General features: G+C 39.1%; 1 protein-coding gene across 2 annotated transcripts in view; it reads right to left on the reverse strand.

Moving 5' to 3' along the window:
• The window catches only part of SLK (STE20 like kinase), a 61,352-nt gene extending 37,470 nt beyond the window's left edge, over nt 1-23,882 (reverse strand). For both annotated transcript variants that reach the window (XM_005698432.3, XM_005698431.3), the window contains exons 1-2: nt 23,175-23,882; nt 943-1,107 (exon numbers count right to left, since the gene is read on the reverse strand). In XM_005698432.3, coding sequence (XP_005698489.1) covers nt 943-1,107; nt 23,175-23,324 — 315 coding nt within the window. In that variant the 5' untranslated portion in view covers nt 23,325-23,882. The remainder of the gene's footprint in view (nt 1-942; nt 1,108-23,174) is intronic.

Below are 24,292 nucleotides of genomic sequence, written 5' to 3' on the forward strand. Positions count from 1 at the left end.
ACATAGCTTAACAAATTGTATAGATTCATAGTTTTTTCTCCTCTATAGAACACCACTTTATTTTTTACAGGAGCTTATTTTTTACAATAAGTTGTTTTTCAAATTCATTATATGATATGAAAAATAATTTGGGAGACAGATCATTATTATCCTATAGTGGAGTAAACAGACTAATAAAGATTAACTGATTTATTCAAGCTCCTGCCTAGCATCACCGAAATAAAAAAGGAAAGCTCTTTTGATTTGCAACCAAGTATAGCTTATACTATCTACTCTTCTTTTGTAATACTTTGCTTATTTCTTCAAGAAGACAAACTAAAACTCCACTGAAAAAAGTCCTCTTGATTAAATTAGCATTGGTGCAGAGCAAGTGACTGAGTGCTTATTATAAATATTAACATTTTATTTATATATTTATGCCTAACATTTTCTAAAAATGAATAAAAATTTTACATACAGACCTGGCCAAAATAAAAGAAACGTTAAAAAATTTAAATACTTAAATTTAAATTAAGAATCTAATATAAGACACTTCAAACTAACATTAAAAAACAAATAAATAAATTAAAGACCTGGGGAGAAAAAAAAAGAATTGAAAGAAAGAAAGAAGTTCCAACTGGGAAAAAAATATTAATTCAAAACAAAAAAGGACTCTAATTTCATTATTTAGGAAATTTAAAATTCTTCACCAAGTTTCTACATTTTGGTCCAATGTCAAACAGTCATGAAATATAGTATTCTGAAATACACATCTAAACATCTGCTGAAGCTAAGGATATGTTGCTGTGTTGTTAATCACCCTCTCATCAATGGGTCAATCCTCGTTCAAGTAGCGTAACTGAACAGAAGAGGTAGTCAAAAAAAAGGTCTACACAACTTATAAATCTCTTCAGGACAATTACTTATTTTGGCTATTCCTACAGATTAACCAAAAATACTTACCCAAAGATTATTCTCATAATAGAAGGCATCTAGAAGCTTGACTATATTAGGGTGATCACAAGACGCTAATATGTCAATTTCAACCATGTAGTCTTCAAGTTCTTCTTCAGATTTGGTGTCAATCACCTTTGCAGCAGCTAAAACATTGGTCTCTTTATTCTGAGCCTAAAAACAAAAGTATCATTATGTCCACGATTACAATGCATACTTGCTTTATAAATATTATTATTTTTTAATAAACTTTATTTTTTGTTTTCAGTTTACAGCAAATCTAAGCAGGAAGTACAGTGCAGTGCAGTTCAGTCGCTCATTCATGTCCGACTCGTGTGACCCCATGGACTACAGCATGGCAAGCCTCCCTGTCCATCACCAACTCCTGGAGTTCACTCAAACTCATGTCCATTGAGTCGGTGATGCCATCCAACCATACCATCCTCTGTCATCCCCTTCTCCCGCTCTCAATCTTCCCCAACATCAAGGTCTTTTCAAATGACTCAGTTCTTCACAGCAGGTAGCCAAAGTATTGGAGCTTCAGTTTCAGCATCAGTCCTTGCAATGAATATTTAGGACTGATTTCCTTTAGGATAGACTGGTTGGATCTCCTTGCAGTCCAAGGGACTCTCAACAGTCTTCTCCAACACCACAGTTCAAAAGCATCAATTCTTCGGCACTCAGCATTCTTCACAGTCCAACTCTCACATCCATACATGACTACTGGAAAAACCACAGCCTTGACTAGATGGACCTTCGTTGGCAAAGTAATGCCTCTGTTTTTAATATGCTGTCTAGGTTGGTCATAACTTTCCTTCCAAGGAGCAAGAATATTTTAATTTCATGGCTGAAGTCATCATCTGCAGCGATTTTGGAGCCCAAGAAAATAAAGTCTCTTACTGTTTCTACTGTTCCCCCATCTATTGCCATAAAGTGATGGGACCAGAAGCCATGATCTTAGTTTTCTGGAAGGCTGAGTTTTAAAACCAACTTTTTCACTCTCCTCTTTCACTTTCATCAAGAGGCTCTTTAGTTCTTCTTCACTTTCTGCCATAAGGGTGTTGTTATCTGCATATCTGGGGTTATTGTTATTTCTCCTGGCAATCTTGATTCCAGCCTGTGCTTCATCCAGCCCAGCGATTCTCATTATGTACTCTGCATACAAGTTAAATAAGTAGGGTGACAATAAACAGCCTTGATGTACTACTTGCCCTATTTGGAACAAGTCTGTTGCTTCATGTCGATTTCTAACTGTTGCTTCCTGACCTGCATACAGATTTCTCAAGAGGCAGGTCAGGTGGTCTGGTATTCCCATCTCTTGAAGAAGTTTCCACAGTTTACTGTGATCCACACAGTCAAAGGCTTTGGTGTAGTCAATAAAGCAGAAATAGATGTTTTCCTGGAACTCTCTTGCTTTTTCGATGATCCAGCGGATGTTGGCAATTTGATCTCTGGTTCCTCTGCCTTTTCCAAATCCAGCTTGAACATCTGGAAGTTCATGGTTCATATACTGTTAAAGCCTGGCTTGGAGAATTTTGAGCATTACTTGACTAGCGTGTGAGATGAGTGCAATTGTGTGGTAGTTTGAGCATTCTTTGGCATTGCCTTTCTTTGGGACTGGAATGAAAACTGACCTTTCCCAGTCCTGTGGCCACTGCTGAGTTTTCCAAATTTGTTGGCATATTGAGTGCAGCACTTTCACAGCATCATCTTTTAGGATTTGAAATAGCTCCACTGGAATTCCATCACCTCTACTAGCTATGCTCGTAGTGATGCTTCCTAAGGCCCACTTGACTTCGCATTCCAGGATGTTTGGCTCTAGGCGAGTGATCACACCATCGTGATTATCTGGGTCATGAAGATCTTTTTTGTACAGTTCTTCTGTGTATTCTTGCCACCTCTTCTTAATATTTTCTGCTTCTGTTAGGTCCATACCATTTCTGCCCTTTATTGTGCCCATCTTTGCATGAAATGTTCCCTTGGTATCTCTAATTTTCCTGTAGAGATCTCTATCCCATTCTATTGTCTTCCTCTCTTTCTTTGCATTGATTGCTGAGGAAGGCTTTCTTATCTTTCCTTGCTGTTCTTTGGAACTCTGCATTCAAATGGGTATATCTTTCCTTTCTCCTTTGCCTTTCACTTCTCTTCTATTCACAGCTATTTGTAAGGCCTCCTCAGACAGCCATTTTGCCTTTTTGCATTATGGTCTTGATCCGTGCCTCCTGTACAATGTCACGAACCTCTGGTCCACAGTTCTCCAGGCACTCTGTCAGATCTAATCCCTTGTATCTACTTCTCACTTCCACTGTATAATCGTAAGGGATTTGATTTAGGTCATACCTGAAAGGCCTAGTGGTTTTCCCTACTTTCTTCAAGTCTGAATTTGGCAATAAGGAGTTCATGATCTGAGCCACAGTCAGCTCCTGGGCTTGTTTTTGTTGACTGTATAGAGCTTCTCCATCTTTTGCTGCAAAGAATATAATCAACCTGATTTCAGTATTGACCATCTTGTGATGTCCATGTGCAGAGTCTTCTCTTGTGTTGTTGGAAGAGGGTATTTGCTATGACCAGTGCATTCTCTTGGCAAAACTCTTTTAGCCTTTGCCCTGCCTCATTCTGTACTCCAAGGCCAAATGTGCCTGTTACTCCAGGTATTTCTTGACTTCCTACTTTGCATTCGAGGCCCCTATAATGAAAAGGACATCTTTTTTGGGTGTTAGTCCTAGAAGGTCTTGAAAGTCTTCACAGAACCGTTCAGCTTCTTCAGCATTGCTGGTTGGGGCACAGACTTGGATTACTGTGATATTGAATGGCTTGCCTTGGAAATGAACAGAGATCATTCTGTCATTTTTGAGACTGCATCCAAGTACTGCATTGTGACTCTTTTGTTGACTATGATGGCAACTCCCTTTCTTCTAACAGATTCTTGCCCACAGTAGTAGATATAATGTACAGAAAGTAGATATAATGTAGCAGAAAGTACAAAGAGCTTCCATATACAACCCTTCCCTGTTCATGCACAGCCTTCCCCACTACCAACATTCTGCACCAGAGTGGTACATTTGCTAAAGCTGAGGAATCTATATTGACACATCATCATTACCTGAAGTGCACTGTTTACATTAGGATGAACTCCTGGTGTGACTTCTATGGGTCTGGAGAAAATACATGATATGTATCCACCATGTTAATATCATACAGAACAGTTCCACTGCCCTAAAGATCTCTATGCTCGGCCTATTCACCCCACTCTTTCTCCTAACCCCTCCCCTGATCTTTTTACTGTCTCCACCGTTTTCTGTTTTTCATGCAGTATGTGGCCTTTTCAGATTGGCTTCTTTCACTGAGTAACATGCATTTAAGATTCCTCCACATCTTTCCATGGTTTGATACCTAATTTCTTTTTAGTGCTAAATAATAGTTGGATACACCGATGTAGTAGGCATGTTTATTCATTCACCAACTGAAGGCATCTTGGTTGTTTCCAAGTTTTAGCAATGATGAATAAAGCTGCTATAAACATCTGCATGCAACTTTTTGTGTGGATTTAAGTTTTCAACTTCTCTGAGTAAGTACAAAGGAGCAGAATTACTGGATCATACGGTAAAAGTAAGTGTATAGTATACCACCTTCCCCGGTAGCTCAGACAGTAAAGCGTCTGCCTACAATGCGGGAGACCCAGGCTCAATCCCTGGGTCGGGAAGAACCCCTGGGGAAGGAAATGGCAACCCACTCTAGTACTCTTGCCTGGAAAATCCCATGGACTGAGGAACCTGGTAGGCTACAGTCCATGGGGTTGCAAAGAGTCGGACACAACTGAGCAACTTCACTTCACTTCAAAAGTATGTGTAGTTTTGCAAGATACTGACAAACTGTCTTCTAAAGTGGGAAACAGTGGAAACAGTGAGACTTTATTTTGGGGGCTCCAAAATAACTGCAGATGGTGACTGCAGCCATGAAATTAAAAGATGCTTGCTCCCTGAAAGAAAAGTTATGACCAACCTAGACAGCATATTAAAAAACAAAGACATTACTTTACCAACAAAGGTCCATCTAGTCAAAACTATGGTTTTTCCAGTAGTCATGTATGGATGTGAGAGTTGGACTATAAAGTCCAACTGTTTTTGAACTCCAAAAAATTGATGCTTTTGTACTATACTGTTGGAGAAGACTCTTGAGAGTCCCTTGGACTACAAGGAGATCCAACCAGTCCATCCTAAAGGAAATCAGTCCTGAGTATTCATTGGAAAGACTGATGTTGAGGCTGAAACTCCAATACTTTGGCCACCTGATGCAAAGAGCTGACTCACTGGAAAAGCCCCTGATGCTGGGAAAGATTGAGGGCAGAAGGAGAAGGGGATGACAGAGGATGAGATGGTTGGATGGCATTATCGACTGGATGGACATGGGTTTGAGTAAACTCCAGGAGTTGGTGATGAACAGGGAGGCCTGGTGTACTGCAGTCCAGGGTCTCAAAGAGTCGGACACGACTGAGCAACTGAAGTGAACTCAAAGTGGCTATACTATTTTGTATTCCAAACAGCAATGACTGAGAGTTCCTGTTGCTCCAATAGTCTAGTAGTCATGTATGGATGTGAGAGTTGGACTATTAAGAAAGCTGAGAGCTGAAGAATTGATGCTTTTGAACTGTGGTGTTGGAGAAGACTCTTGAGAGTCCCTTGGATGGCAAGGATATCCAACCAGTCCATCCTAAAGGGATCAGTCCTGAATATTCATTGGAAGGACTGATGCTGAAGCTGAAACTCCAATACTTTGGCCACCTGATGCGAAGAACTGACTCACTGGAAAAGACCCTGATGCTGGGAAAGATTGAAGGTGGGAGGAGAAGGGGATGACAGAGGATGAGATGGTTGGATGGCATCACCGACTCAATGGACATGAGTTAGAATAAACTCCAGGAACTGGTGATGGACAGGAAGCCTGGCGTGCTGCAGTCCATGGGGTCGCAGAGAGTCGGTCACGACTTGAGTGACTGCGCCGAACTGTTGCTCCTCACCCTTGCCTGCATTTGGTTGTGCTGGTGGAGGTTTCTGTCATTCTAATACGTGTGTAGTGGTGTCCCCCTCTTTAAATTTACAACTCCCTAATGACAGATGATGTTGAGCGTCTTTTCATATGCTTATTGGCCATCTGAATATCTTCTTTGGTGAGATGCCCAAATCTTTGGGCTATATTTTAATCAGACCATGGTTTTCAAACTGTTGAGTTTTAAGAATTCTTAATATATTTCGAATTACAGTCCTTTATCAGATATGTCATTTGCAAACATTTTCTCCCAGTCAGTGGCTTATCTTCTCATTCTCTGTTATACTTAGTTTTTAAAGGTAGTCTAAACATAAATATTAACAGATACATGCTAAGTGCTTAATACAGACAGAATTTCAAGTTGCAGGTTCTACTGGATCAGACTGTTAGGGTTCAAATTATGATTTTGCCACTTAATAACTACGTTCAGCAACTTACAAAATCCTTCTCTTAGACTTAGCTTCCTCATCAATAAAATGTACTTACAACTCACAAGTTTGTGAGAATTAATATAACAGATATTTGCCAAGGGAAAAAATACATATAAACATTTAATACACTGCCTGCCATTCACAGTAAAAAGAATTCAAAAATGTTACCTGGAATTATTACTATTATTTGTTAATCCTCAAAATGATACCATGATATATTAGCATTCCTGCTTTAAAGAAGGATAAACTCAGAGAGATTAAAATGCTTCCACAAGGCCAGGAAGAAGAAAGAGGCAGAATCGAGATTCAAATCCAGGCTGTTTCCAAAACTCTTTCTTTATCTTAATCATTACCCTTCCTAGTTTCCCTATATTTCCATCAGTTTAATCATTTTTCGTTGTTTTTAGTACTTTAACTTTTCTATTTTCTTTCTTTAACTGAATAACTTCTCACTTCCATTTATTACAAAGGGAAGGTTTCAAAATGTGTAGAAGTCAAGATCATTATTTTAAAGTTAGGAATCAAATCATAAAATACTAACTGAAGTGAAGTCGCTCAGTCGTGTCCGACTCTGCGACCCCATGGACTGTAGCCTGCCAGGCTTCTCCGTCTATGGGATTCTCCAGGCAAGAATACTGGAGTGGGTTGCCATTTTCTTCTCCAGGAGATATTCCCAACCCAGGGATTTAACCCGGGTCTCCCGCATTGTAGGCAGACGCTTTACCGTCTGAGCCACCAGGGAAGTCAAAAATACTAACTAGGTTTTTTAAAAAATTACACGGACAGAGGAGTCTGGTGGGCCACAGTCCACGGAGTCGCAGAGCCGGACAAGACGACCGAGCACATACACAAAGGTCGTTAAAGGAGATTTTCAACATTATGCATGTTACCATCACTTCAGCAAATCTATCATTTTATAAGAAAAAACAGCAAACTTTCAAAAGCTAGTAGTAAGTGTCTTAATAAATAAATGCCCAATTCCATTTTAATAATTTATAAGGAGAAAATTTTATAAAATAAATATATATATGCAGAAAACATTCACCAAAGCACTGTTTATAATAAAGAAAACTTAATCAGCCTAAATGTCCATTAACAAAAACCTACTTAAATCATTCAGTATGCTTCTATAATGGAGAATTATGCAACCATTAAAATTAACTGATAATCAATTAATATTTCTTAAGATAGAACAAAAACCACAATATATTTCTGAATGGGAAGAAAAGCAACTTACTAAATAGGAAATGTATGCAATTTTACAAAAACTACACATCCACTTTTACATAGGGATAGCTATATAAGAAATACTTGGAAAGACATCATTGGGGGTGGCAGTTTCATGTGCCTTTGACTTTCTCTGTAGTTTTCACACTGTTCACATTTTTTAATGGACATGTATTATTTGTATAGAGGCAACAAGGTACTAAAACATCAGTCTATGGGATATTTCTTAGGGATCTATTACCTAATCTTGGAGATGATGATGGAAGAACAATTAAACTAGGTATAAGCTTCTATGTGGGAATTCTCCTTTGCTTCCTAGTATACTTTGCTTCATTTTACCTCCTTAGGTAAAAACAGAGGTAGAAATCAATGCTAATTACTAACAAAGTAACCCTAATGTTTAGGGTTCAGAGAATGGTGGTGTAGTCACCAAGTCATGTCAGTTTCTCTGTGACCCCAGGGACTGTGGCCCACCAGGCTCCTCTGTCCATGGATTTTCCAAGCAAGAATATGGATTGGAGAAGGAAATGGCAACCCACTCCAGTGTTCTTGCCTGGAGAATCCCAGGGACGGGGGAGCCTGGTGGGCTGCCGTCTATGGGGTCGCACAGAGTCGGATACGACTGAAGCGACTTAGCAGCAGCAGCAGCCATTTCCTTCTCCAGGAGATCTTCCCCACCCAGGGATCGAAAGCTGGTCTCCCACATTGCCCGCGGATTCTTTACTGACTGAGCTACCAGGGAAGCCCATTATCTTATGTTCTGCAAAGAAAGAAAAACTGCTAATAAACTATGACAGAAGTTTGTCATTTAGAATTTTCACATTATTCCTTTTTAAGAGCTCTTTTGGATAGATCTAGAGAAAAACTGCTATTGTATATTATCTTTGTAAATACAGGAAAAATAAAACACTTCACAGTTAACTCTTCTGAGTCACTTTTTCACTCAGAATTATCTAATGTCTGTGTTTTCACACAATATTATCCTCTGGTCACGAAAAGCTTTGGTGATACAGCATTTCTTTAAAAAGTATTCCTCTGCTACTGTCTAGAAAATTTTCTTTGAAGCCACTACCTCCTATTTTGAAATCATAATGCTGATATTCTCTTGATCTTGTAACAGCTGCGAAAAGAAGCTTTTAGATGACAACCAGGACTCACATTCTTTCTTCACAACATTCTTAAATGGCTTATTGATTGAAACATCAACGGGTTGCAACTGTATGATACTGAGATACAGCTGCATTCACAATGCACAATGATATATATATCACAACTGCCACCTGGCGAACAATGTTAAGGCATCAAACAACGAATCGGGACTTATCCCAGTTTCAGAAACGTTAAAAAGCTGAAGGTCTGTCTTAACTGGGTGAAACATGGCACTAAGTTTATCCAAGAAAGACACTTCAGTTGAAAAAATAATACACAGAACTCACCCTCCCCCAAGTCAGGAAATAAGTCAGTGAGAAATGTCCTTCTCTCACCATTTTCATGTAACACTTTGGGAAGAAAGAGAGCAGAGCAACTGTCCTTGAAAAGGAACACTGTAAAACACAAGCAGTGCTAGGAGACCAAGGATATTGTGAGTAGAGGTAAAAAGTCATCCTTCTTTTGCATGCCTCTGCTCATGGCAGGAGAGATTTTAAAGATATATCTTTTACTTGTTAACAGAATGGCATGAAAGGAAAAATAATTAATATTGGATAATCTCTAAAGTTCTTTGTAGCAACAAATTTCATTATTCCATTGCCCTGGATATACTGATTAAGTCAGTGATGGTACCATTTGGTTTAATATAAATAATAAATAAAATTTACATTAGAAAATAGAGTGCCTCTTACATACTGCTTGAAAATATTCATCACGATCTGGTTTGAGAGAACTCTGAAATTCAAAACTGAAATAAACTGATGTGAGCAAAACCATACTTTAAACAGACATAATGCAAATAAGGCATTAAAAAGAAAAAGAATGAAAATTCTAGACAAAATTTTAACTAAACAAATGTTAATAAAAACAAGAATGAAATAACAAACACTCAGATGTTAATTTAAAGGAGCTATAATTTCAATGGGTAAAGTTTTCAAAAATCAGTCATGATCACTTAAAAATCACTATGTTTTTATCTTCATGAATCACAGGAGCCAAGGAAAGAGACGGCAATGACACAAACTCAGCAACTTGGAGGAAAAGATTCTGCAGAGCTGAAACTCAGATCCCTGAGGAAAGAGTGGTGCTCAGCTGCTGCTGAGTCTCTGAACTTGGAAGAGGGATCTTGCGAGACCAGGGTACCTTTTCAGGAAGAGAGGACTAGCCAATCAGAGCTGGTGTTTGTAAGGGTTATCATAAGACTAGCTCTGTGAGTGTTAGAAAAACTACAAACTGAATCTGGGACAGCTATTGCTGGGGTGAGAAGTTCCCCTAGGATGATGGTCAAAGTAACAGCAAAGGAGACAGGGAGCCACAGGAAGCAGAAAGATGCAGGCGCTCTCTCACCTCCTCCTGTAGTGTTCAACACTTCTGAAAACTAAAAGTGAGCACCTGGCAAGACAGAAACGGTGATCTGCAAAAATCTCAGAACAACCTCACAAGGCAGAACCACAGAATGGGGTGTTTGGAGCTGAGGATGACAGATGGGAGAACTGTATATTAAATATTTGGTTAATAAATATTCAAATTTCCAAAGAGCAGTCTGGGAAAAAAACAGCACTAGAGAAAGAAGATGGTTTTAGACTGTTTAGATACTATTAACTGTTTTATATTACATGCTAATCTGGTGATCTTCTAGAACCCAGATAAGATTTTGGTAGGAATAAGAGTGAATATCAGATAAGAACAAAATTACTCAACATAACTTAGCAAAGATACAGTTAATTTCTACTATTTATTCTCATGTGTTCTACAGAGTCACTACAAACTCTGAATTAGTGAATACTGAACCACTGCTCCTAGAAGAAATACACACACACATTCCCCCCCACACAGACTATAACCTTAGATCTCAAACAGCTCATCCTGATAGATTCTACTTGTTTCACAAAAGAGAAAATGAAGTTCAGAAATGTTTGGTGATTTGTTCGAGGCTGCTCCAACAATAGGTGCCAGAGTTTGGGTTCAAACCCCATCCAGCTGGTCCCCAACCAGGAGCCTCTTGCACTACAGTACGCAGCCCCCTCTCCTTCCATCCTCTGGGCCTCTCTGTATGAGGTGAGGCAAGACAGAGCACTACCAGGTTTGATCTCAGCACAAAACAAGCGCATCTAGGCACTCACATCTTACACAACTTTGCACGTGTACACAAACAACTGTGCAAGCACTACAGGCACAGGTTTGGGGGCTGCAAATAGATTTTAGTAAGTAGATAAATTTGCAAATAAAGAATCTGCAAATAATGAGGATCAGCTATACAATATACTCTTCCATTAACAGGTGGAAAATATTACAGATATCCTTTTTTAAAGGAATTCTCCACCGCAGAGGGCACAGGTTTGATCCCTAGTCAGGGAACTAAGATCCTGCATACCATGTGGTGTGGCCAAATTAATTAACTTAAATGCTTTTAAAAGAACACATTTTCATGCCATTTCCTGAATTCTGTGAAAAAGAAAAGAATATACTTTATATTCTCTTTATATTCCCAAACACTACTTTATTTATACTGCTCTCGTTATTTACAGAAAACTTAGTTATTGGTCAGTCAAGATACCAACAAAGTGTCAATAATAAGTTAATGTTGGTTAAATCAGCAGTTTCTAAAATGTTTTACCAGTTCTCAGATAACACAGTTTTCCCATTTATTTCATGGACTTGCTGACTGAGCAGCATGAATAAACTGCAACATTTTTGATAATTGTGTGATAGATAAGCTTTAGGAATTTGCACGGGTTACATAGTTGAAAGGCTGAAAAAATGAGAACACAAAAAGAATTTTTTTTAATATTTAGAAATAGGACAAAGACATACTACTTCTGGAAATTAATTCAAGAAAAATAAAGGCTTTTAAATGGTAAGGAAGATCATTACCACAAAAACATTCTCCACGTTAAATTATAAAAGTAAAGGGCCAAAACAAGCTGCTGTCAAGATAAGAAATTCAACACAAAAAAGATTTTTATAAGGAAAAAAGATAAGCCAGCACATTAAAGCCATTTTTACAATTCAAAGTTTCAGTTACCTTTTTTAAAACATATATGTATATATGCTAGGAATTTGGACTTCATGTGGTATTGAGTTCAAAATACAATGCAGTATTTACTAAACACCAGGTAACTGCAGTAGCATAATACAGAAGTAGTTACCCATTCTGAAAAGAGACTTTCTCTTTCCTTTCATAGAAAGAGAAAAATGATGAATATATAAAGGGAGAAAAACACGTGAAAAGAAGAACTGTTAAGTGAAATAAAGCAATGCGCAGAACAGTATTTTAAAATGTGATCCTTTCCTTTTTTAATTTGAAAAATCCAAACCTACAAAGAAATTGAGTGAACAGACAGTGACCAACTATATACCCCTCACCCAGAGTTACCAACTGTTAACATTTTGTCATCCTTGCTTTCAAATCACTCTTTTGTAGACTGTCCCACTATTTGGATTTGTGTTTCTTCATTATTAGATTCAGGTTAAATACCTTTGATAAAAAACACAACATTAGGTGATTATACAGTTCCCAATGAGTAGCACCAGAAAACACAGCTTATCTTACTACTGTTGATTAACCCTAGGTTTGATCACTTAAGATGGTATCCATCAGCTCTCTCTACCGTAAAGGTACGTTATATGGGGTGGTATTATGATACTTATGGGGTGAAACCCTGTTCCTCCACACTCTTTCACACAATGATTTTAATATCCTTCAATAATTTTTGCCTGAATTACTATCGTATGGTTGCACGAGTTTTTCTGAATTATATCAATCTTTATGTATCAACTAGTTAGCATTCCTCTAGCAGGTTACTATTTTGTTGTTGATATTTTTGTAGTTCAAACTAACCTGTATTCTTTGGCATGTCCCCATTAATTTTTGACCATATTCTTTGATTTTTGAGCATATGAGCATAAAGCTTATATCCTTGAGCTTTCTCATACAATATATCCCAGGCTCCTCTGGGAAAAAACAAGGAGTGGAGAGGATTTTACTTTTCAATTTTATCACCTCTGTACTTCTCTAGTTCAGACCTGGATCAGACATTTCAATGAGTCCTGGTTAGTTTTAATGGGGAATGGTATTTAGAAACCAAGAGGTAGGAGTATTAATTATCATCATTTCTAGGCCTCTGTCGGTAGAAAATATGAATATGTATATATGTATTGCAGCCATGAAATTAAAAGACGCTTGCTCCTTGGAAGGAAAGTTATGACCAACCTAGACAGCATATTATAAAGCAGAGACATTGTTCTGCCAACAAAGGTCCATCTAGTCAAGGCTATGGTTTTTCCAGTAGTCAGGTATGGATGTGAGAGTTGGACTATGAAGAAAGCTGAGTGTGGAAGAATTGATGCTTTTGAACTGTGGTGTTGGAGAAGACTCTTGAGAGTCCCTTGGACTGCAAGGAAGTCCAACCAGTCCATCCTAAAGGATGTCCTTGGTCCTGGTGTTCATGGGTTTGGGCGGACTCCGGGAGTTGGTGATGGACAGGAAGGCCTGGGGAGCTGCGGTTCATGGGGTCGCAAAGAGTCGGACACGATTGAGCAACTGAACTGAACTGATTGTGTGTGTGTACTTGTGCACACAAGTGAATGTGTTATAAGTTCAAACTAAAACCTCTAGTTCAAAAATCATCACAGGGTTCTTCCTTACATTTCAAGCTTTTAACCCCTTTCTCTCAGTTATAACCCTAGTTCTTAAAACAAAACTATATTAACTAATTTGTTCTATCCTATAGTATATATATAAAGTATTTTCAGAATTATAGCATCAATATCACTACTAGTAATAAACCTATTTAATCAAGTTCAAGCATTCTTTACTATTCTTTTTATCCTTTAAATATATCCCACTAGTCTTGACCCAGAGGGCCGGGATGGGGAGGGAGGTGGGACAGGGGTTCAGGATGGGAAAAACATGTACACCCATAGCTGATTCATGTCAATGTATGGCAAAACCACCACAATACTGTAAAGTAATTAGCCTCCAATTAAAATAAATTTTAAAATAAATAAATAAATATATCCCACTAGTCAGAGTACTCTACTCAAAAATTATTTCAAGCACTTTTCCAGTATGACTATGTTATCAATTTGATATGCAGTTAAGTTCACCTGTATATACATGTGTGTGTGTGTAAATATATTTTCAGTTTTACAAACAAGCATTCATACATATGCTCAAACAGGCATAAAATTTTATCCGAAAAGACACACAGATATTGTTACAGTGACTGACTTTGGGGAAAAGGACTGGTCGGAAACGTTTCATTTTTCAATTTTATCACTTTTGTACTGTTCAAGCTTCTAACCACATTAGTATCCCCTTGAATTTTTGTTAACAGGTTAACCAACAGATATAACCTAAAAGGTATTATATGTATATAGTCTCCTTTATACTCTGCAATATTTTCAGAATAGTATTTAAAGTTTTAGAAACAGATAAAACATATTTTAGGGTTTTTTTTTTCGGGTGGAACAGGGCCTTCCCTGGTGGTTCAGTGGTAAAGAATCCGCCTGCCAATGCAGGAGACGCAAGTTTGAACCCTGGGTTGGGAAGACAACCTGGAGGAGGGAATGGCCATCCACTCCAGTATTCTTGCCTGGAAAATGCAATGGACAGAGGAACTTGGTGGGCTACAGTCCACGGGGTTGCGAAAGAATCATACACAACTTAGTGACTAAACAACAAGGGTGAATAGAGCTTCATGTCAATCCACAGAAAAAAATTAAATTCCAGATGAATTAAAATTAAAATTCTTAATATACTATTAAAAGTCAAGAAGAAAGTATAGATAAATACGTATCTAATTCCTGGGTAGGGAAAGGTTTTCTAAGCATGAAAGCGAAGAAGAAAAAAGGCAAAGAAACACACTGACAGATTTTGTAAAATAAAGAACACTATGTCTTTATATGAAAAAAGCAACATAAACTAATTTAACTAAAATAAATGCACCATTATGATAAAGGGCTCATTTTCACAGTCATAAAAAGTACTTTCAGATCAACAAGAAAACAAACAGCTCATCAGAATATGGATAATTCAATTATTTTTAAAATGGTGATATCTTTAGAAATCAAAGATATGGAAAATGAAATAAACAGATACTCTTTTTGTCTATCAAAAAAGCAAATATTTTTTAAAAGGATAAAAACTAACCTTGAAAAAGGTCAAGGAACAAAAAAGCACAGAAATAGACCGCTGTTAGGTTGTTTAAACAGGCAAAACCCATGTACATGTATGTTAAGTATACAGAAAAATATCGAGGAACATATACATGAAACTGATGATGGGGAGTTCCCTGGTGGTGACTTTCACTGCCACGGCCTAGATCAGTCCCTGGTCAGGAAACAGATCCTGCAAGTTGTGCAGCACGGCCAGAAGGAAAAAAAAAAAAAAGAAAGAAACCATGATAGTTGATACAAAAACCAAACAGTTACATTTACAGAGAGAAGAGAAGAAACAATAATTAGAGTGATGGCCAAAGAGACTAACTTTATCCCTAATAAGTTAATATTCCTTATCAATAGAAATTTTTTGCATAACTAAAAATTTAATTTCAAGGTAAGTTTATATATTTCTAGAGTTAATTTCACAGTAAAAAATAAATGATCATGTATTTTGCCCTAACAATTCTAAGAATTCATCCTAAAGAAATAAGGAATGTCAGAGAGATATATCATGAGTATATGGACATTTGACATATGCTGGAGGCACTGAAAAGCAGTATGGAAAGGGTGATCTTTTCAGTAAATGTTGTTGAGACAACTAGGTATCTACATAGAAAAAATGAAACTGGACTCCCTATTTCATACTACAGACAAGAACCAACATCAGTTTAATTATAGACCTAATATAGAAGATAATACCATAAAACTTTAAGAATGTAACATGGAAGGACAACTTCATCACTTTGGGTAAGGAAATTTTTAAAGACAAAAAGCACCAACTATGTATAAAAAGCTAGTACACTGAACTACACTAAAATCTGAAACATCTACATAAAGAAGGACTTCATAAGGAGAAACAAAAGACCCACGAGAGCCCAAGAGAAAAGAAGGTGCGCCACATACACCTCGAGAGGGTCAGTATCAGGAAAACCAGGCTCCCATAAACCAACGAGAAAAGGAACCCAAAGACCTTAACATGAGCACTTCAGAGAAGAAGAAACCCAAACGGCCAGTAAGTATATGAAAAGAAACTCAATCCCATCAGTAATCACAGAAACAAAACCCCAGTGGGAACAGGAATTGCCTGTAAATGGGCACAAGAGAGCTTCAAGTGGTCATAAGAGGATTCTAAAGCTAGACTGCAGTCATGGTTGCACAACTGTACTAATTTATTAAAACTCACCAAATTATATACATAGAACGGGCGAATTCTGTGTTTTATATACATTGATAAAGTTTTTTTTTTTTAATCGGCAACAAATAGGAAAATTCACTGGGAAAAATACCCAAATACTCAACAGGCATGAAAAGGTACTCAATTTTTTCAGTCATCGGGAAAATGTAAATAAAACCACTTTTCACTCACCACAATGGCTAACATAAAATATTAATAACAGTATTAATAATAGTAGCAAGTGTTGCTGAGGATATAGAACAATTCAGAAAACTGCCATCCCCTACTGATGGGGGTGTAAATTGGTACAACCACTTTAGAAGTCTGGCAGTATGTTCTCAATCTTAAAATACACGTAGCTGATAACCTAGAAAATCCATTCCCAGGTACATATACAATAGAAATGAATGTAAATGTACATCAACATGTATAACAATATTCACAAGTCTTATTCTTAATATACAAAAAGTGGAAATAATCCAAAAGTCCATCAAAAGTAGAATGGATCAATTTTAATATTTCATATATTGCAAGACTATAGAACAAATGAACAAAAAAGATGAGAGGACTACTACATACAGCTAGAGGCAGATTCTTACTCATAATGTTGAATAAAAGATTCCAGACACAAAACACACATATGATTACATTTATATGAAGCCCCAAAATACACCAAAACGCTGCAGTAGTCTAGGTAAGAGATAATGGCAATTATGACTAGTATTACAACAACAAAGAAAGAAAGGAGGAGACAGATTCAAGAAATATTTATAGGTGAAATTAACAGGCTTGGTGATTGATTGGGTCTGGTGGGTAAGAAGTAGAAGATGTTAAGAATGACTTCCAGGTCCCTGGTCTATGCAATTGGTAGATGGAGATGTCAATTACTGAATGAGGAACACAGGAGAAGCAAATTTGGGACCGACATCAGGAATTCAATTAATTCATGTTTTTTACTTGCTGTTTAAGGAATCTGTGAGACATTCACGGAGAAGGCAATGGCAACCCACTCCAGTACTCTTGCCTGGAAAATCTCATGGACGGAGGAGCCTGGTAGGCTGCAGTCCATGGGGTCGCTAAGAGTCGGACACAACTGAGAAACTTCGCTTTCACTTTTCATCTTCATGCACTGGAGAAGGAAATGGCAACCCACTCCAGTGTTCTTGCATAGAGAATCCCAGGGACGGGGGAGCCTGGTGGGCTACCGTCTATGGGGTCGCACAGAGTCGGACACGACTGACGCAACTCAGCAGCAGCAGCGGCTGTGAGACATTCGAGTGGAAAGCTCCAATAGATAGCTGGATGGGTGGATCCAGAGTTCAGAAAGGAGATCTCGGGATAGAGACCAAAATTTCATGTAGATGGTAACTGAAGCCACGGGAGAAGATGGGCTCTCAAAAGAAAAGATGAGGGCCTATATCCAGCCCTGTGGAACCCCAACACTGAAAGTCAGGAAGAGCAAGAAGAGCCAGCAAAAACATCTGAAGAGCAGACACAGAGGTACGAGAAAAATCAGAACTATGGTGACCCAAAAGCCAGCTTTTTAAAGGAAATGACGGTCAAAGGTCTCAAGTGCTCCAGAGAGAGGTCAAGTAAAAGAATTAAGTGTCCATTTAACTCTTTTACTTGAATCCTAAGACCACAACAAGAGCCATTTAATTAGGTGAGCAGGGAGATGTCAAATAAAAAGAACAAGAAAATGTCACAGAACTGAAGAACATGAGTCTCTGAACTGAAAAGACTAACCAAGAGCCCAGCAAAATGAAAGGAAGAAAAAAAATACCTATATCAAAGTACATTACCATGCACAGAAGATAAAATGTAAATTCTAATAGCTATCAAGAGAGAAAGATCACAAGGGACCAGAAAACAAAATGGCAACGGACTTTCAAGAGCAACACTTGACGCCAAAAGGCAATGAATGGAAAAGTCTAAAATCCTAAGAAAAATGTACTTTTGAACTAGAATTCTACAACCAAACTATACATCAAGTGTGACATTACAATAGAGACATATCCAGACAGGCCTAGTCTTAAAAAAAAATAAACCTTTCATGTATCATTTCTCTGAAGACTACTGAAGGATGTACATAACCAAAACAAGGAGGAAATCCCAATGGCAAAAACAAAGCATTTAAGACACTCCCGAAGTAGTCTGAGCTCCTAAGATTCTAGAGGCGAAAATTATGATTCATTATTGACAGACTTTTTTTTAAAAAGATCTAGAAATAAAACAGATGCATAGATGGAAAGACCAAGTATTATGGAGATGTTATTTTTCACAAAGTTAATCTGCAAATTCAATAAAACTCCTTCAAAAAAGCACAACAGGTTTCCTGTGTAACTCGTGCATGCGTGTGTGCAGGCTCTGTCACTTAGTCGTGTCTGACCCTTTGGGACCCCACGGACTGTAGCTCATCAGGCTCCTCTGTCCACAGGATTTCCCAGGCAAGAATGCTGGAGTGGGTTGCCATTTTCTTCTCCAGGGGATCTTCCCAACCTAGGGAGGGATCAAACTCACATCTCCTGCGTCTCCTGCATTGGCAGGAGGATTCTTTACCACTGACCCCATGGGAAGCCCTTTGTGTAACTCAGTTAGGCTAATTCTAAAATGTACATGAAAGCCCTAACGGCCAAGAAGACACTAGACATTGCTGAAGAAGAAAAGGAAGTCTTTCTCTAGCAGAGATTTGTTTTGATGCTTTCCTAATTAAGTGGAAAACTGATAAAGGAACAGACACACTGATCAATGAAGAGACTAGAAACCCCAGAAACAGACACAAGCTGCAGAGCAGTGAGGAAGAGTCCCCCCAGTGCTGAGCCATGGGACACCTGCATGCCCACTGTGGAAGACGAGGAAATCGGACCCCTACCTCACAGTATGTGCAAAAATCTTCACCAAGTGGGTTGTAGACATAAATGTTACAGGCAAAATCATAAAAGCTCTTAGAAGTAAGATAGCGATTTATCTCCATGATCTAAGGTTAGGAAAACTTTTCTCGCCTTTTTTTTTTAAATCAAAAATCGAACTGGCTTTATTAGGTGATTCATGAATCAGGCAGCATCTCACCCAACAACTGCAAGGGTGCCCCAGGAAAGAATTTCTCAAATACAATACAGAAATCATTAACTGAAAAAGAAAAAAAAACAGACAAAATGAAGTATGTTAAAATCAAGAATTTCTTGTTCATAAAAAGACACCATAAAGAAAATGAAAAGATGGGCACAGAAGAATGTATTTGCAATAGCCATAAACAGCAAATGGTTAAAATCCAGAACACACAACAAATAAACAAGAAAAAGACATCCAAGAGGAACATGAACAAGACACTAAGCACAAAAGAAGAAATCCAAGTTACTAACAATCCTACGAAAAGAAACGCTTATTAGTAGTCAGAGAAAAGATGAATTAAAACCACATGAAACATAAAACATCAGACTGTCAAAACTTAAAAATTCCAACAATATCAAATGGTGGAGAGAATGCAGAGTAAGGACAATTCTCATAGGATGCTGGTGGGAGTGTAAACTGGTATAGTCTAGTAAAATTAAAGATACACTACCCTATAACCTAGCAATTCTACTTCTAAGTTAAGTCTTAGTGAAATTCATGCATACATACACCAGTATAAAAGCCCAAAACTGAAAACAACTGATATATCCAACAGGACAATGGTAAATAACTGGTGATATAATCATATATTGGAATTCTATGGAACAATTAAAATTAACTGCAACTCTAGTGATAACAAAGACAAATCTCACAAACCTAAAGCTGATTCTGAAAGAGGTAAGACACAAAGTACACTCGGTACACACAAAACTAAAGGTATGATGCTTAGTTATACACTGCTGGATAGTAAACTATGAGGAAAACGAAGAAATGACTAACTTACAGGCAGGATAGTGGTTTCCTTTAGTGGGAGAGCAGAATCAATTCAGAAAAGAGGTGAAAAGGATTCTAGACTGCTGGCAGAATTCGTTTACTCTGATGTTGTTAATATTGAGCTCACTTTATTACTCTTTGCTAAGTGTACATCTATGTGTTGTTCTTTTCAATCTAATGATTATATGTTTCACTATTTTTAAAAAGGCGCATGCCCATCAGGGTCATAAAATGAATCACTTTTCATCCAGCGCAAGTCAGTAACCCAGCTTCAATTCAACAGATGATTATATGGCATTCCTTTTTTTCTGTTAAAAGCAACAGAAATTCAAACATAAAAAAAAAAAAGTGAGGGATATTACATATCTTCATTTATATGTCAAATAATACTATTTAAAAAAGAGAAAATAAATTTAAAATCAGGAAGCTCTTTCAAGCAAGAAAGTAACTGTTACAGAGCTATGTGGTGCAGGACTAAGTGGAAAGGATACAACTATTAAAAAAAATACAACTATATGATGAAAAAATGTTTCAAACAAACTAAATATACAAGACAATTGCCTATTTAGAAATTAATCTTTGTAAACAGTTATAAGCATATGATAGTTGGAATCAACTTCAGAAACAGCTTTCTATTGCACACTATACATACTATTGTACGCTTTGATTGCTTTTCCTCCTACACGGAAGGAAGTTTATAAATTTAAATTTTCTAGGGAATCGTGGACAGGAAAAGAGGTTAGGAAAAAGACATAACAGATGAGATAAGTTTAAATTTTAACTTTTCTGTTTTAAAAAGTTCACAGCTTACTCCTTGGAAGCATAAAATAGTGAGACAAAAAGAGAAGATGCAAAGAACTCCCATTCTTCAAATATCACACTAAAATACATACCAAGCCCACAAAAATTATCCTTGACACAGTCTTACAGTGTTAAACCACATGGAGTAAGGCTCTTATTTTTCAGAAAATTTTCAATAGGTATCTCACAATAGGAAGACATATTCACTTTGCAATGTCATGAAAGAATTAAATCACAGAGTATTAGCATGTCAACACAATCTGCCTGGGCCAGAAAATGGTTTTACTATTTTCCTAGGTCCCTTTTCCTGTCCCATCCCATATTTCGTTTTCAAGCTCTAAATATAACGACAGTAATTTTCTGCCATTTCCTGAGCCCTTTTTCGTGCCTTACATTTATTATTTCCTTTAATTCTCACATACTGAGGAGTAGGTTTTACTGATGAGAAAAACGAGACATGGAATGATTAAGTAACTTACGCAACGTCAGAGGTTGCTATTGAGGGAGCCAAGATACAGTCCAACTCCAGAGCCAGTATCTTCATGCTACACTGTTTCTATTCAATAAAACATTCATACCATGAAAACTGCCCATAATCACCTACTGCCTTCTAACTTCCAGATCCCAGATGCCTTGAGGATTTATTACGCCTTTCCTAGATAGCTGTATACTGACACAACATTAATGGGTAAAGGAATCTAAACATTTAGGGAAATCGATGATTTTCCAGCTAAGAAAAAGGAGGTCCAGAGACATTAAGTGTCCTGTCTAAGACCTCAAAGCTCGTCTGTGACAACCAGCAATAAAACACAATTCTTAACTCCCAGAAGCATCTTCCCATTGCACTAAAAGCCCGTCTACCACACATCTATACTGTAAGCTCCTGTTGAAATCCATACCATCCACAATAGATACTGAAGTTTACTCTGTCAACTTTCACAGCACACAAGAGCATCAACAGCACTCACAAGCAGGTAACACACATTCTTTCACTTCAACAAATATAAAGAGAAATGCACTATGTGCTAAGGCAATAGAAGTAACCCAAATGTATACCATAATTGGGCCCCTGGTCTTATCATAATAACATAAACACAGTAACATGTGTCAGGTGCCATAGGAGCAATGTGAACAATGTGTTTTGAAAGCACACAGAAAAGAGTAGATATTTCAGACTAAGCAGGCGGGCTTTGAGATGTGTCAGAGCCAGCAAAGGCAGGGTGGGATGGTGCTTAGAAAGAAGGAAAAATGCTATCACTTCTACCACCAGAGGTTTAAGCTTAAAAAAAAAAAACAGTAATCATAAACACAGGGTCAGAAGGGTTGAGTTCAAATCTAGGCTGTGACTGGTGTGAATGTGAACAATTTCTGTGTCTCAGCATCCTCATCTATGAAATGGAGATACTAGGGACCTGCATGTCTCCCAGGACTTTTGTGGGGGCCAAATTACGAGTAAGCTAAACCTAAGTTATTTATATTTCACATCTAGGCAACCCTGTGGGTCCTTCCCCTTAAAAACTGTCTCATAAAAACCTCACCCTTCGGATGAAAATATTCCAATGACATCATTCATATACTCCTTACAGGATAGTAAACATTTAACACAAATGCCCTCAGACTGAAACAGCAAACTTCCTTCTACTGAAACGAATATCTGGGTATAAAAAATATTTGTTTATATATATCGGGGGGTATGTGTTTTTTAATTTCTTAGGCCCTGGAATGGATTTCTAGTCAATGCTTATTATATTTAGAAACTAGTATCAGATGCATGTTTCCTTCTGGAAATTTTCTATCAACCAACTCAAGAATAGTCTGCAAGTAGCAATGGCTTTGCTCTCATCCCAAGAGACTGGTTATGTATAAGCTATAGACACAACCAAATACATACCCTGGACCCCAAAAGGAAACTATTTTAGTATAAGCATATATATGAATGCAAACAGCTTAACAGAAAAATAGAAATCCACTTTAAATGAATGCAAACAGCTTAACAGAAAAATAGAATCCACTTTAAAATATGAATTTCTGATATGAAAACATTTCAGGGCCAAACCAGACCCCTCCTTTTAATGAAAGAACACCCTCATTTCCTTTAACGATGAACAGAGTAGACTGCATCTCTTGTCTCCCTTTGGCAACCATTCTTTAAACTACATCCAGGCCCTATTTGGTTCAACCTTAAACCCTACGTCTTAGCTACTCCTCGGATGGTAACCTAAATAAAGTTTCAAGGTACGTTTACGAAGTCAAAAGAAGGTCCCAAAGACAGGAACGGGACGCGAGAGCAAGAAATCCTCGTGCCACTCCCGGCCGCTGGCTGTTTGATCTCTCAAGTGTAACTTCCCTTTTCTCCCTCTTACCTTGTACACTTTGCCAAAGGCTCCGTCGCCCAATTCTCCTATAATTTCCCAAAACTCCTCCGGGTTCAGGTCCCTCTTCACATGTTCGTACTGCTTCTTCTTCTTATCGCTCCCCAACTTGAAGATCTTACGGAAATTGAAGAAGGACATTTTTCCTCCCCAACAGAGTTCCTCACACTTAAGGATCAAAAACAATAAGAGGCAAAGTTTCTCCTCCCTCGTCTCCCGCGCGAGCCCGGCGGGCGGCGGCGGGCGCGGGCAGTTCGGGCTCCCGCCGCTCCGGCCAGGCGGTCCCGGGGGAAGGCGGGGCGCGACTCCCCCTCCGGCCCACGGGGTGGGGGCGCTGCGCGGGCGGCCCCTCCGCCGAGCCCGGCCCGCGAGCTGCACGGCTAAACGCCTGGCCCCCGGCCGGCCCTCGTGGGGCGGCACCTGCCCCGACGCTCGTCCCCACCCGGCCCGGCCCGACGGGTCCGAGCGGTCCGGACGCCAGCGGCCGCGGCGGTTAGGCCCTTGTCAAAGCGAGTCTCCAGGGGCGGCGGCTACTCCGGGCTAGGGACGCAGCTGGCGGCTCTGAGGCGAGCAGTCGGCTGGCCGAGCTCTCCCGCCCCGGGCCGGAAACCCCGGGTCTCCTCTGCAGCAGTCGGCTCCCGCGGCTCGAGGCCCGCGCGTCCCCTGGGCTCTGGGGCGCAGCCGCCGCCGCCTCGCTCCCTCCCGAGCCCACGCAGCCTCTGCCTGGAGCGCGCGCCGACGCCGACGCCGCAGCGCGCCCGCCAGCTCCCCCGGCCGCGCGCTCGGCTCTCCGCGCGCTCGCGCGGGGGTGGCACCTCTGGCCCCGCGCAAGCGCGTTGAGTCCCGCAAGCTGGCTGCCCAAAGAGGCTTGCAGGCGCCCTGCTCCCGGTGCGATGAGGATTATAGAGCGGGTAGCGGGTTGATGGTTCCTCGGGGTTTGCCCTCCAAGCCCCAAATCCTTGTCAGTCCACGGCTTTGGCGGAGTTGCCCTTTGCGCACGACCTTTTGGTTGTGCTAGCGGATGTTGCCTCCATTCTGGATCTGGGAAAATGTGTAAAGAGTGAAAGCTGGGCTGCCCCGATCTGGACTTTTTCTCTCTCAAACGAGCC

The sequence above is a fragment of the Capra hircus genome, chromosome 26 (assembly GCF_001704415.2).
Source record: "Capra hircus breed San Clemente chromosome 26, ASM170441v1, whole genome shotgun sequence".
NCBI classification, from domain to species: domain Eukaryota; kingdom Metazoa; phylum Chordata; class Mammalia; order Artiodactyla; family Bovidae; genus Capra; species Capra hircus.